We start from the raw sequence: 14,679 nt of genomic DNA on the forward strand, positions 1-14,679 counted from the left end.
TTCTTTCCTGGTGTCCCCCAAGGCTGCGTGTCCCGAGGACCCTGGTGACTGACCCTGTTCCGCTCACGAGCTCCGAACCAGCCACCAGCGAAACGGGCACAGCAGAGATCGCTGTCAGTTCCTGTCGGAGGAGAACATCTCAGCAAGGTACTCAAGGGCACAGATTTAGGTCAGACAAATGTGCTTGCACAGTGTAGATACTAAAGGGAACTCAGAGCAGAGTGCAGAGTTCAAATCCAGTTCAAACTCAGAAAAAAGGGAAGAAAACACACAACCGATTTTCTGACCTCTTGTACGTACACAGAACAAATGTCACCTGACGGAGGCAGGCTTGTGTTCACGCCTTGACAACGGCACATGTCTCAGTTGTTCCAGAAATGCAGCAAAAGGCTCACGTAGCAAGAGCAGCTTGTTGGCAGCAGCACACAAACCCTGCTCGTCTCTCCCTCCTCAGCCAGGATTTGCAGTTTGGGGCTCTCCAGCAGGACAGGCCACACAGACCAACACAGCCAATGGCATTTCAGCAAGGGGGTCCTTTAATACAGTTGCTTCTGCCTTATTTAAACACTTTTTTTCCCAGTGCACTCTAAAAACACAAAATCAAAGGCCAGACCGAGGCAGAACCCCCTCCCTCGCAGCAGTGGACACGTTTCTCTCAACACATGATTCCACCAAACGTTCACCCCGAAGACCCTCCCAGCGCTCTCCCCACGCGTGCTGATCCGACGCCTGCAGGCTTCTCACACCGGTGTTCCCTTGGGGAAAGGCAGCAGCGGGTTCTTCCCAGACTCTTTGCTTGCTTCCGCACCCTCCGCTTTCAGCCACTCCATCTTCTGCTTATGTTGCTGCACGGCATCAGCCACGCGGGCATCGATCATGGCCTCTGTGAGAACGCCGTCCTCGGACGCATACGCTGCAGCCTGGAGGGGCAAAGGCAGAAGAGACCAATGTTGGTGATGGGCAGCGAAGATCTGAGCCTGATCCCTCTCTTTTGTTTTCTTCTCCATGCATGTTTGCCCCCACACGCCCTAGCACAACATCCAGCCTTGTTCTCAGCCCATGATGGTACCCAGAGCAATCTGGCGCTAAGGTGAATATGGGCAACATGGCAACTCCAAAATCATGTCAAATGTGCATTAATTTTGCTTTCCTCACGCGTTCTGCTAGGAATCTCCCCTGCATCACTGCTGTGCTGTGTCAGCTGCCACCCCGTACTCACCTGCCCTCCCATCTCTCCAATTCAGCTTGGTAAATTCACACTCAGTCCTGTTGCTACTTTGACAGGCAGCACAAATCTGATCATGGCTCCTTGCAGAGAGGGCGAAAAACTACAGACACCCTTGCCAAACAGCCCACACCATCTCCAGTGGCGGTTTAGGGGAAACAGGACTGTGCGCCGCTTCTCTTCAGCTGCAGCAAAAGGATTCGCTTGGGTCCAAACAGGCGGGACAGCCGCGCCGATGGACATTTTGGAGGTGACAACAGGAGCAGCCGTACCCTCCGAGCAAGGGAAGGATGCTCACGCTGTTGGCTGTACAACCCATCTCCAAGGTAACAACGCAACTCCAAGCTACCGGTTTCTAAATCCGGTTATTCCCTACGCAAGCGACTCCGTCCTGTGGTTCCTTGTACAGCGCTCTTGTCACCAGGAGCTGGTGTTTTTAAAATGGAGTAAGTGCCTTCCCGGGATGTGCGTTCTGTGCCTCCACAGGACCGAAAGGATGCCTCCCATTCCTCCCCACCACTGCACAGACCATAAATTCCGCTGTGGAAACTCCCGCAAAGCTGTGCAGTTCACGCTCTGTTGATTTTCTCAATGACTTTCTATTTATAGAAAGCCTCGGGCCCTGGTTGTCAGGAAAGCAAATGGGAGAAGCAGCTGTCCCTTCTGGGAGTGCTTGCACACACAAAAATGGTCCCGAGCCTCATTTACATTCATACCTCTGCCTTCTGCATGGACACATTTTAACCCATTTTCTCCAGTGCAACTATTTATTTTCTGTAAGTCGAATCCAAAGATGAAATAATGTGCAAACGCAGTGTTTGGGGAAGCAGAGGGACAGAGCGCAGATGATGAGTCCAGCCTAGATGACCTCATGTTTCATTTCAGCCAAGAACCGTGCTTTGTTTTAACTTGGCCAAATTAATCTGTATCCTTTGAAGCACATTTATAATGAAAACAGCCTGCTCAAAAAAACCCCAAAATACAAGCAGACACACTCCACCCTGCTTACTTATAACGTCCTTCAGCTCAGACCCCTATAGAAACACTACATTCTCCCCATAACTTGCTCAGGCAGATTTTGGTTTCATTTTAAAATATAAAGAAGGGAGCAAAAAGGCATTTATGTCAGTGGCACAAAAGGCAAGGAGATGACAAGCAGCTCGTGTCTATTGTTAACACCGGGACATAAAACTCCTGAAATTCACTTCAAGTGTTGCCAAAACAATTTTGCAGAGGTTAGGGCTGGTACAGTGAAAGCTGCTTTTTGACAGTTTATCTAAAGCATGACAATGGGTTTAAGTACAGGGTGCAGAACGGGGAAGTCTGCACATTAGTATAAACAGATCTGAAGGGAATTTTTAAGTGTGTAAATGTATCTAATCCATGCTATATTCATAAAGGATTATGTATGGGGAATGGAAGGCACAAGGACAAAAGGGAATGCTCGGTCTCCTGCAGAAGAGATGCAAATGGATCTCTAGCATGCACTGTTAGCTGTGCCAGACAGCAATATTGTTCCCAGCGCTAGAGGTTACACCCTCTGCTTCTCCGCATCTTATTTTTTCTGTTTGGTAAATTAAGGACAAACTGAGCCAGACTGAATCAACAGTGAACTACAACTTCATGTAAATGACAGTTAATCAATTGCAAACCCAGCTCACAGAGGAATTAAGCCTACAAAAGCTGCAGCTATTGCTCAGGCTTCTAGTTTAACTGAGGTGTTCATGTTAAAAGCAATATTGGCAGAGCACTCCAAGAACATCTTCATGGGACACGACTCTGAGGCCACGGGACTGCAGAGCAGCCAGATGCTGCTGTTCTGGCTTCCTCTGATGGTTTCTCCTGCTTCAGAACTTCACTCTTCCCCAAACCATCTCAGGTTCAGTTCTGGCCATGAGAGATGACCCCAAGCAAGCTAAGTAGAGCTGATGGGGATCCTGGCATCTCAAATCTCCACCAAGTCCATGATAAATACCTTCCTGTGCTCCTGACCATTTCCTCCAGCACAGATTCAGGAGTGGAAGCAGGGGTAGCAATGCAGCATCTCAAATCAAAAGTTCAGTCATACAGGAGTTTAAGACCAACAGTTCAAGAGTTAAGTCTTATCTGTAGTACGTCATCACCTTACAGCTGTTGCATCCAGCTGTGGAAAGTGTGATAAGCATTTCTTGAGCCAGTTACGCTGGTTCATACAGCCCGTACCCCCTGAGATGTGCCAGGACATCCGTGTAGCTGCGCAGTTAACTTGTCTTACCAAACTATTTTTAGTTCTGATCAGCTCCCTGACCCAGTTCACAGCACAGCCACACAAAGAGCTGCACCAGCGCAAGGGAAAGGATCACAGAACGGCAGGAATACGAGGCAGGACTAACTCTGCCAGAGAAGCCTGTCAAACTGCAGCTGTAATCCTTCCCTGGTAGGAGAGAGCACCGCACCAGCTACAAAGCCAAGCCAAGATTTGAGACTCCAACACCAAACACTTAAACCTTCCAAAAAGGGAGAACGAACCAAGAAGCCCGGTGATAAAAGCCCAGCTTACCTGCCAGGCCACAGCGAGCTGAGAGATCTCTCGGCCAGACATGCCCTCTGTCATCCTGGCAATCTCCGAGCACTTCTTCCCGTAGTCAAACTGCGCCAGCTTCAAACGTCTAAAAAGCAGGAGAACAGGGATTAGTTCACAAGTAGCCACAGGGCAGGACAGGAGGGTGAGGGAGTCAGAGGTAGGCTTTGTAAAGATCAACACTTACAACGAAATCAAAGATCAGATTGGATCAATCTCTGTAGAAAGATCCAGCCTGAGCACAGAAGTTGTTCTGCTGGGCCCAAAAAGCCTGATTTTGTGGCACAAAGAAACATATAGACCTGGATTAAGACCAAAAAAGTGCAAGACTGCACAGCACACAAGGAAACGAGTCACTTGGTCTGATTTGTCTCGGTTAAGCCAAGCAAAGTAAGTGCTCGGATATGAGGAGTTCCCACAGCGTTCCTACTTGCCTTATTGCTTCCAGTGCAGTAACTGATCTCGCATCTCTCCAGCTCTTACGTGTACTACTTATTTAAGTGGGTTTATAGGTACAGTGTGATGGAATACACAGAAAAGGAGATGAAGAAAAACAAAAGAGAATCCTATAGAGTGGGAGCGTTCTGCAGGGATACTCACTGTTTGCCCTCTGTGGCCGGCTGCAGGATATGCTTATCAAAATACATCCTGACGAGCCGTTCCCGTTCTTCCAGCTGCGGCAGATCGAAGTTCACCATTTCGTCTATTCGGTCGTTGATGGCCCAATCAAACTGCTCAGGCTGGTTGCTTGCTAAAACAAGCATAAACCTGGAAGCATGAAACAAGAGAGGGAAGACTGAAAACCCCATAAAAATAAAAATCGACGAGCCAGTCTGAACATTGAGAACTGCCATGGCCAGTATCACAGACTCATCCTGCCCTAAGAATGAGGGAATGAACCACTGCTGGGCCTGCGGATGGGAAGGTCATTTTTTGGCAGCTGGTAAATGTTGACTTGTTCCCTTCAAGAAACTCTGACAACATTCCTGCTACTGCGTCTAACGTGTGCAGGGAGAGAGGCATTCACAGCGGGTACCATAAATCCAAGTTGGTTTGTTTGACCAAGCTTTGCTCCACGGTACAATGTGCCACCTTCTAGGTCCTGCTCTCTCCTGCTGCATTTTGAAGCTAGAAGGCCTTTCTTTTGGTTTGTAATGATGCTTTTTCCCGACGCCAATTCCACTTTACGGCTTTAATTAATGTTACCAGTATAATTTGAAATGGGGTTTTAACCACAGCTATTGGAATATTGACGTTCTTGCAGTCTGTTTAAACCCCAGTCTGCAGGGGGCTGTGCTCTTTGCTGTCATTTCTTCACCAACCCAAGAGCCACAAAGGCACGAAACTGCTCCTTTTCTGCCAACAAGGGCTTTCCCCAAACCCCTGCAGAAATACAAGCTTATAAAGGACTGACATGCAACGAGATATTCAGGCCTTGCCTATTCCTGTCATGAAAATGATACAAATGAGCAAGATATGCAAGCAACCAGCTAACCAGCAAGAGAAAGTTCTTTGGGAAGTTTAAGCCAGGGATTCACAATACTTAAGTTCCACTGGTGACAATTCACTGGTAAAGTGATAGTACTCCTCAGGGTCCCACCAAACCAGCCGGATTTACACGCACTGTTAGACTTATTCGAGTGAACTCGTATTGCCCACAGCAGCAATAAGGCTGCTCAGAAGTAAAAAGCCGTGCATGAATCACAAGGACGTGTTCAGTCTCCCAGAATGGCTCACAGTTTAAATTAGGGTTGAATTCCACGTCTGACAAGATGACAGCCCAAGGGTTTTGAGCGCAGGGAGAGCACCCACCAGCACCCAACCAGCATCCCCTGAGCACTGCTAAAGCAATTTAACATCAGGGGAAACTGAAACATCACCCATTTCAGGAAAGAATTTCCCTGTGGTGCTGGAAGGGAGTCACACACAGTATGGATGACATGTGAGAGGGATTGCTCACCACTACATGCCCTGTGCATGGTACGTGCTGTCCCAAAAGGCAGTTCAGGATCCCTTTTGCCAAAGAAACACCTTTTTTACGAGCACTGATCTCTACCCTGTGTACAGCCCTGCTGAGTTCTAATTTCCACGTCAAAGGAAAAGATAAAGCAGGAGCGCGTGACATTCAGCATATAAAGGGGCTATTCTACGCTGATCATACATTTCCAAACTACAGACTCTTTAAAGACTTCCCTCAATCCAGGGAAATATCAACTGCTGTAAGTGCTGAAAACTGGATACCTACTTGTTGCTGTGCTGCCCTGTTCTGTGCAGGAATGCATTTAAAGTCGCTCTGAGATCTTCACTGATTTTCTCCTGTAAAGATGAAATCCAAAGGAAGATCAACTGCTTGGGGACCTAAGACAGGTCACAGTTTTAAACAGCATTATTGACAAAGTGAGTTCTGTTGTTGTCAAGTATTTGCACTACAGTAGAATCCAAAGCACTGTAATATCTTAGAAAAGAGCTTCAATGTGTATACCCAGGAAAAGGGTTAGGAATCAAAGCACAGAGATTAAATATTCATCCAGTCACTCAGTGATTCTCTTGACTTCAAATCCAAGGCTCCCACCAGTGGCCCAAGTGGTTTTCCCTGCTGAACACTATTTTAACTGGGAAGTTCTATAAGATATTTACAGGAAAATAAGCCACAGTCATGAATTCTCATACTCATTTCAAGTCATCTTCTAGGGAGAGCACTTTAAATAGATCGTTTGGGTTCAAATAGCAGGTTTGGAGTCAGTGTATAACACAGTGACTTATGAGGTGAGTAGTAAGGCACCTGCTGGTTTTAGTCTTTTGCCTGTTGAAGGCAGCTAATCAGGTTAAACAAGACTGTTGGCTGACTAACCCTGCAGCACGGACAGATAACAGGCACAGATAAAGCACTTACTGTTGCCCTCTTTCGCAGAAACGCGTCCGCTTCATCCACAAACAGCAAGAGGCTGTAAAAGGAAAGCACTACACAGTAACAGGAGACAGGTAAGTGAGGCTCAAATGGCTCAGGAACTCTCCTGTCCCACTACCAGGCACCCAAGGATCACACATCAAACTCATTTCTTAAGGCAACATTTCTCAGCCAAGTTGCAGCAACATGGCCCATCCCAGCACTTAAGAAAGAGGCATCAGCTTAAGACACCTCAGGCCATGAATCTGACCCCAGGCCTCTGGAGTTTTGTTTCTTGCTGTTCAGAAGCAACTCCAGGCACACCACCTCAACCTCCTCTGATTTTTAGACACAGATGGGAGTTTCCATGGTTTGGCAATGGGTTCGTACCTACCAGTGCTGGTGTGTTACCGCCAAGTTGATGTAAATCTTTGAAATTTAGACCTGGCTCTCCAAGTACTTGTGAGAGTGTTTATTTTAACATCCCCTCCTATTTAGAGAAATGTGTGCACAGGCACAAAAGAGGTACACAAGCATACAAGAAATCTTGGCGACAACAGCATCTTCCTGCCATTTTTCTTCCTTATACCATTCTCTGCAAACCTGAAACCAGAGTCCTTCCCCGCAACTTGCTTTCTTATTTTGTTGGGTTTTTCCTTTCCAAACCGCACTAGCAATAATATAGTGGTTTTACTACCCGCGGAGAAGTGAATTAATAAAGTTAATGAATAATTCACAAAAATAAATTCCCTTATAACCCAAGCGTAGTGCTCTTCCCAAGAGACGAAGCATATAAGGATGTTTATCAATAACAGAACTGAGTTGCTCATAAAGCTGTCACAGCTTGTATTACCTTCTTGTCTAGCTTCAAAACCAGCTTGCTTTCAAAGGATTTCAGGGTCTATTAACATCTACTCAACTCCAGTTTCTCTGAAAATATCCTCAGCTACAGAGACGTGTCTTTTATCACAACAGCTTTCTGCTAATAAAGGCAACACAGGACTGTGTTGGATATCCAGAATAAAATCTGCTTAAATACTTGAATGTTACTGGAGCTTGGAATATTGATGTATGGACAGGTGTAACCTTTGATCACAACTTTAATAAAATGGCTATCTGAAGTGTACAGAGTTCAAAAGCACAGAAGATTTCACCAGGACAGAGTAAACTCAGCCCCAGGCAGTGCTGTGTAAGATAATTCTGCAGCGGAAGCACCCAGCTGTCTTCATCCAGCTGGGTGTCCTCGTATCTCTTGCACCTTCTGAACTACATCACTGCAGCGAGTTTCTTTGAGCAAGAACCCAAACGGAGGATTCTGAGGCAGCTCTACTCACCCTCTCCTACTGGTGTTTGCCCAGTCGAAGAGTTTGTGCATGGCAGTGACTCCTTCCCGCCCCATAGGGGCAACGTCGCCACCGGTCATGATGGCGTAGTCCATGCCCGAGTGCACAGCTAATTTCTGGAAAATAAAACAAGAAAACAAAATGAGGTTAAGCAGTCTCTTTCACTGCAGGTCCACGGAAGAGTAGGAGGGAAATAGAAGTAGTTTAGATCTATCAGCATGCTTGTTTGCAGAGGGTAATAATTCTTTAGTCACTTAGAGGCAGCTTTTAGCATTGCTCTGAATGGGAACGAAAGATAGATCAGTCTTACGGCAATGCACAAAATTTTAATGCTTGAAGGCACTGCTGAGAATAGGGTTTTACCTTGGCAAAGAGCGTCTTTCCAGTGCCGGGGGGACCGTACATGAGAATATTCCTGTATAGGCTTTTATTCTTTTTTGTATTTCGTGTCGCTATGGCAATGTCTCTCACACGCGCCTCTAACTGCGGCTGCAAGAAAAGGGTTAAAGTTACGGAACAGAAAGTACCAAAGACTTGCATCTATCAGCTTCACAGATCGGTACCAGCAACAAGGCAGCTCCTACAGTCGCCAGCTTTTAAGCCTTAACTTCGGCTGCTTATCACTTCAGACCAGGGTCATTTCCCCTTCCATGTCAGGATTTACTCAATTTTAAGTTCTGTCCACTCGGCTACACCACCTTTTATAAGAAAAATCAGCAGTGCGAAAGCTATTCCTGCAGGAACTAAGATTTCCAACTGCTTTACACAGAGGGAAGAAAGGTTAACAGAGTGCTTAATGCCTGTCACACTGAACGCAAGAGCTTATTTAGGTCTTGGTGCCCCGAGGGTGCTGTTTGCAGAATTACTGGAATTACAGCTTTTGAAGTGAGTGTAAACAAACAGCCTTTCTTATTTAGACTCCAGTCATCCTTCACAGCCCAAGAGAGCAAAATAGAGTACTCACGCTGAGAACGACTCCTTCAAGGGCATCCTGAGCCTTGCTGGTAAGACGCTTACCAACCTACAGAGGACAAATTCAATTATTGAGATGTAGAAATTAGAGTTTTGACAACTCACCTGGACAAAAAAGTCATATAAAATGACAACGAGCTCAGCCCACCTATGCCATCTCTTAATAGTATAATAAATTCATTTGCAGACCCACCAACAGCTCCTTGCGTGACACAAGAGTCGCACAAGGAGTTTTGCATCCTCACTGCTGAGTGCAACACAAAAACAAAGCTGAATTTTACCTTGATGGGATGCTTCAGCGCCTCCAGCACAGTAATGCGTGAGGTTTCTCTCACCAGGGAAGGTTTGCCCAAACGTGCTTCTATGTATCGCCCTGCTACCGCTGTGGCATTCTTGGCGGAGTAAACACCCACGGCCAACAGGGTCAGACCTGCCACCTGCAAAGAAAAGGGAACAATTACAAGAAAAACACTTGGCAAGGCAACACTATTGTGTGTAGTAAAAAGCTTTTGAGCAGAATCTTTGGGGTTGAATGGATGGGAAAAGGCTGGAAAAAAGCAAACCTCACAGTAGGCAGGAAGAGCTGAAAATCCACAGAGGAACCCTAAAAGAACTGGCTAATTCTTGCCTCACAGTCATTTTCCAAAGCAACAAAAAAATATGAGTTCTGGCTGTGTTATCTCCTTTCCAAAAATAAATGTATTTTTTTTTCTTTAAGCTAAATGTCCCAAATTCACAAGATAAGAGCTCATCAGAAGTAAAGATGACCATAATGCAGGAAGCTGGTATTCGGGTCAAGAGAATACACAGCTAAAAGCACTAATCTGCAGAAGGCTCTAAATACTTCAGGCATTCCAGGTACAGCCTGCAGATTCCAAAAGGATCCACTAAAAGCACATCTTGTTCTCCCCAGTGCGCTCAAAGCATCTTTTGTATCAGCCTCTGTATATAAAACCAGAGGGTGGAGCAGATGGCAGGGACTGACTTAAAGCAAAATGTCCATTTTAACGAGCCATGCTACTAAAAATATATTTTCACTGCAAAGTTTTGTTGTAAGTAGTGCACTGAGAAACAACGTTATGCCCATTAGAAACCACTGCCACGCTCTTTTGTCCTGTGAAAAGACACTGCCCTAGCTTTTAATCAACTTATTTAGCACGCATAGTAGTTCTCTAAGTACCCTCTAGGCTACACCAAAATTAGATATAAAGTTTTGAGATAAGCAAGCAGCAAAGCAAATTTTAGATCATGTTCTGCAAGGTCTCGAAGGTCTGGAGAACAGGAGACAGACTTTTCTGGAAGATATCGATACACATCACTATCTTACCGTGGCCGTAACTTTATCCCAGTCTGTTACAAAGGCGCGGAATCCTTCCCCGAAGAGCATCCCAGCTGTCCTGGGGTAAACAAGCAGCAAGGCAAGCAGGAGAGAAAGGAATTACAAAGGCTGAATTGAAACAATTTACAAGACAACTTTATAATTATCATCTTCAGAAGCAGTCAAAGCTAATTGAGGGCTCACCTGGGAAGTGAAACATGAACAAGCGTGGCAAATACATTTATAATCATCTGGTGTCTACACCTGATCTGGGACTAAATCCAGAAAAGCATTTGGCATTAAAATAATATCAATTTTTTTCTCTAATACGTTAATGGTGCTGAACTGCAATAAGAGGTATTTAATTCTAAGGCTTTTAAAATTCAAAATCTCAAAGTATCTAAAATTAACAAATTACAAATCGGAGTGCCCGTCCCTTTGCAGACAGACTGCTTCATACCTTTATGGCACATGTTCAGAAGCTGAAAGAACTCTCAGAATTTTCAGAGTAATTGAGTCTCAATCTTAGTAATAAGGTTTGAAGTAACCCATTAGAAAAACTGTATAAAATTCACAACTATCTAAATAGCCTCTTTGGTTCACATTCACATCACAATGTAGCATGAGAGATGAAACAGAGGATTCTCTTCAGTATGATTCCTGTTGTTCAGAGCACAAAATACAAACAGATTTCTGATGTTCCTCAGAGTTTAGAGGAACAAACAGCAAAGTTCCCTACATGATGGGAGAAGTCTGCAAAAGTGAACCCGTGCCCTTCTGGCTTGCACATACTTGAGGGACTCTAATACTGTCTGGCGATGCTCAGCAGCTTTTAGGCGGATCTGCTCCCGAATAATGTCTGCGTTCTCCCGCTCAGCCTTGGCACGGGCTCTTGCCTCTGCCTCCACACGCAGCATCTCGTTCTTATGCCGCAGCTCCATCTCTCGCTCCACGGTAGCTTGAAAAAAGGACAGAGAACAATCTTTTGGGCTGGCTTAATCCCAGGCAGCAGGCAGGTGAAACAAATGTGTTGCAATAATACCGACAAGGAGTCAAAGATCATTAAGGAGAACTCATCTGTCACTAGCTAAGCAAAAGCGACCAGCTTACCACGTCTCATGGCCTCCTGCTTCTGTACAGATTCCTCCTGCTTCCGCAGATTCTCTTCATTAGCAAGTTGCTACAGGCGGAGGTGAAAGCCAAAAGCGCGTTAAAGTTATAAGAACTTGGGTCAAGTAGGTATTTGTATAAGCTTAAATACTACAAATGTGTTCAAGAAGCTAGTGTTTAGGTTGAAGTGCATTCTTCCTCTCCCCATCTCCCAGATTTGTACTCTCAATCCCACACTCTCAGTGGCTTTGTCCTCATTCCTGACCTTTGATTTGCCCGGCCAGCGCTGCCGATGCCAAAAGCAAATTGTACAGATGAAAGTGACAGTGCCCAGCACCAGCTGTCTGGTCATGGCCCGGTTCCAATCACCACTTTGACTTCAGAAAGCTCCTACACAGCTCGCAGCTGGGTTAGAGATGAAGGTACCGTACCTGTTGTCGCATCTGTTCATCATAACGCTGCCTTGCCAGCTTGTCCTGGTATTGGGCTCGCTTCAAAAAACAAAAAGATTAGGCAATGAATGGGTTGTTGCCATTTCCACGAGGAACACAAACAAGGCCTCTCATCGCTCGGATTCCCCCCCTTGTTTCCTTACTGCTTGATGCTGTTTTGTTTCCTCACTGAGCGTTTTTCGTCTCTCTTCTGCTTGTACCCGTATCTGCTCATTCTTCAGCTGTTCTATGGCAGCTTCATACTCCTATTAAGGTAAAAAGATAATCGTCACAATGAGCTCGGTAAGTCATCCTATAGAGCAATTCTAGAGGCAATTACATCCTAAGAAAACCATTTGTAATCAGCGTGGTACCCGGAAACGCTGACCAACGACACAAGGAAGGCAAAATTTGATCATAAAATACGATCGTAAGAAATCTCATAATTAGCCATTTCAGAATTTACTATAATTCATTTTTAAAAACTTCAACAAACCAACACTCAATTCCCAAATTCCTTTAGAAAAGAAAGAGAAGTCTATTCTCTACCCAACTACTTTGGAGTTCCCTGCATAAAACTACTGTCATTCCATAAAAATGGTAGTTATGTTCTAGGAGATATGGTAGTGATATCCTACAAAACCACTCATGACACGAAAGTTATAAACAAGGCCACAAAATATGTCCAATAATTGTCACAATCAGCTTGCACTTCATCTTCCAGAATTACTTTTTTTTGGTTGTAAAAGGCAAGTAACTACGATTCTCTGAAGTTGAACAGCAACACGAAAAACTTAACACCCTCTGCAGGTTGACAGAAAATGAGACTTCGATTTACACCCCCCACAAAGCTGCCAGCTGCCTGACGTAGGCTGGCTGTACAACAAATTAGGAGTTCCAACACACCTTCAGTTTTGCTTGCTGCTCCAGCTGCAAGGTCTGCTCTTGCATCTGGGCGAGACTAAGAGCATCTTTCGCGTGGCCTGAAATGAACAGCGGGCAGAGGTTATTGACAGCACACAGGTCTCTTCTCAAATAAGAAACCGTTCCGTCTATTCCATCCAACCTGGCACTGAGACTGTCCAGTGCACTGCTCTGAAGTGGCACATTCAACATGCTTGGAAATGTTCTCAGCTCATGCATAATCTGAAGTCAACAGGGAGTTCTGGTTGACAGCAAAGTGTACATGAGCCAACAGTGTCCCTGGAAGCCAAGAGGGCCCCGTGTCCTGGTGCATCCAGCACAGCATGGCCAGTCGGACAGGGAGGGGATTGTCCCACTCTGCTCTGGCCTCACCTGGAGCATTCACTGTGTGCAGGCCTGGGGACACAGGATAAAAGGAAATAAAGCTACTGGAGAGGGTGCAGAGGAGGTCACGAAGTTGGTGAAGGGTTTGGAGCCGTATGAGGAGCAGCCGAAGTCACTGGGTTTGTTTAGCCTGGGGGAGGCTGAGGGGAGATCTGAGGGAACGGCAGGAAGATGAGCCAGGGGAGGGTCAGCTGGACATGAGGAAAAGGTTCTTCACCCAGAGGTGCTGGACACTGAACAGGCTCCCAGGGAGGTGTCACGGCTCCAAGTCTGACAGTGTTCAAGAAGCAATTGGCCAACATCCTCAGACATGTAGTGTGAATTTCGAGGCTGTCACATGCATGGACAGGAGGTGGATCCGCTGACCCTGGTGGGTCCCCTCCAACTCCAGCCATTCTATGATTCTATGATTCTATGAACTGAGAATGCACGCCAGCACCTTCCTCCCCCTTCCCAGCCCCCGGAGAGGCCGCTCAGCGAAGCCAACGACCCCAGTGACCCGTGGGGCGCAGCGGCCCCGGCCGAGTGCTCCGAGAGCCCGAGGCTGCCCCGGCCCTGCGGACACACACGCTCCGCAGAAGGCGGGACCCGAGGTACCGCCCAACGACCGCGCACCCCGACCCCTCACGCACGGGACGCGTCCAGCTCCCGCGCCGCCTTGGCCGCCCGCTCCAGGCCCGTGGGGTCGAAGTTGCTCCATTTGTCCTTGGGCGGCTGACGGTCCCCGGCGCCGCCGCCGCCTCCCCCCGCCGCGCCGCCTCCCGGAGCCGGCGGGAGGGACAGCCCGGCCGCTCCCGCCGCCGCGTCCCCGCCGCCCCCCGGGGCTGCCCCGCGGTTCAGCCCGAACAGCCACGACATGACGGTGCCGGGCAGCACGCGCGCACGCGGAGGACGCGCCGCTCCCGGCGCGCCTGCGCGAGGGCGGAGAGGGCGGCTTCTGATTGGTCCACAGTGCCAGTCGCGCGGTGTACGTCACCCGCAAGGCGCCCCGCCCCCGTCGCGCCCTGCCAGGGAGCGTCTTCTGATTGGCGGGCTCGGGCGGGGAGCTTCGATTGGCTGCGGGGGAGAGTGGGCGGGACCGCTGAGCTGCGGACGGGGAGCAGAGAGGGACAAACTGGGGCGGAGGCGTTTCTGCCTAGCAACGGGAGGTCGGGGGCGTTGCTAAGGGCAGCGAAGGGTAAAACTAATAATGAATAAAAACGAATAACAAGTCTCTGTGTCTGCGCTTGACACCAAGGTGCATTTCACTTGCAGATCTGCTCCTAATCACACTGCTTGTAGTGTGGAAGGCAACATGGAAGCAGCTAGAAAAAAGAAAAAATGAAGGAAATAGCTATAAAAAGAATCAGAAACATGTTTAAAGCTCACCTGCAGCCTGGAATGGTGTAAAATGTAGAATACAGTCTAGATCACCTTCAGGATGCAGAAGCCAGCCAGTAGCAGTCATTTAAGTGTCTTTTTAATTTAAATGTTCATGTTTCTTCCCAAATGCACACTGAAGTATCTCAAAAAGTTCCTGCAGAAT

At 47.1% G+C, this 14,679-nt stretch overlaps 1 protein-coding gene across 1 annotated transcript; it reads right to left on the reverse strand.

Annotated features, from left to right (window-relative positions):
* Window positions 1-513: 513 nt before the first annotated feature.
* LOC136111277 (ATPase family AAA domain-containing protein 3) lies at window positions 514-14,016 on the reverse strand. The gene is made up of 16 exons (XM_065855308.2): window positions 13,787-14,016; window positions 12,753-12,829; window positions 12,011-12,112; window positions 11,847-11,906; window positions 11,416-11,485; window positions 11,098-11,263; window positions 10,315-10,384; window positions 9,269-9,424; window positions 8,980-9,036; window positions 8,379-8,504; window positions 8,007-8,131; window positions 6,679-6,730; window positions 6,031-6,101; window positions 4,386-4,553; window positions 3,765-3,873; window positions 514-920 (listed from the first exon to the last, which is right to left on the reverse strand). Exons 1-16 carry the CDS (start codon window positions 14,010-14,012, stop codon window positions 741-743), a joined length of 1,815 nt encoding a protein of 604 aa, XP_065711380.1. The 5' UTR covers window positions 14,013-14,016; the 3' UTR covers window positions 514-740.
* Between the last annotated feature and the right edge of the window lie 663 nt (window positions 14,017-14,679).

Source organism: Patagioenas fasciata, chromosome 23, assembly GCF_037038585.1.
Source record: "Patagioenas fasciata isolate bPatFas1 chromosome 23, bPatFas1.hap1, whole genome shotgun sequence".
Taxonomy (NCBI): domain Eukaryota; kingdom Metazoa; phylum Chordata; class Aves; order Columbiformes; family Columbidae; genus Patagioenas; species Patagioenas fasciata.

What these genes read in the sequence shown, in the direction of transcription:
- LOC136111277 (XM_065855308.2), bottom strand. Translation starts at nt 14,012, where the DNA reads ATGTCGTGGCTGTTCGGGCTGAACCGCGGGGCAGCCCCGGGGGGCGGC. An exon ending in AGCAGCAAGCAAAACTGAAG is followed by an intron (nt 12,113 to 12,752) that starts GTGTGTTGGAAC and finishes TTACCTTAATAG; the next exon opens with GAGTATGAAGCTGCCATAGA. An exon ending in ACAGTATTAGAGTCCCTCAA is followed by an intron (nt 10,385 to 11,097) that starts GTATGTGCAAGC and finishes TGTTTACCCCAG; the next exon opens with GACAGCTGGGATGCTCTTCG.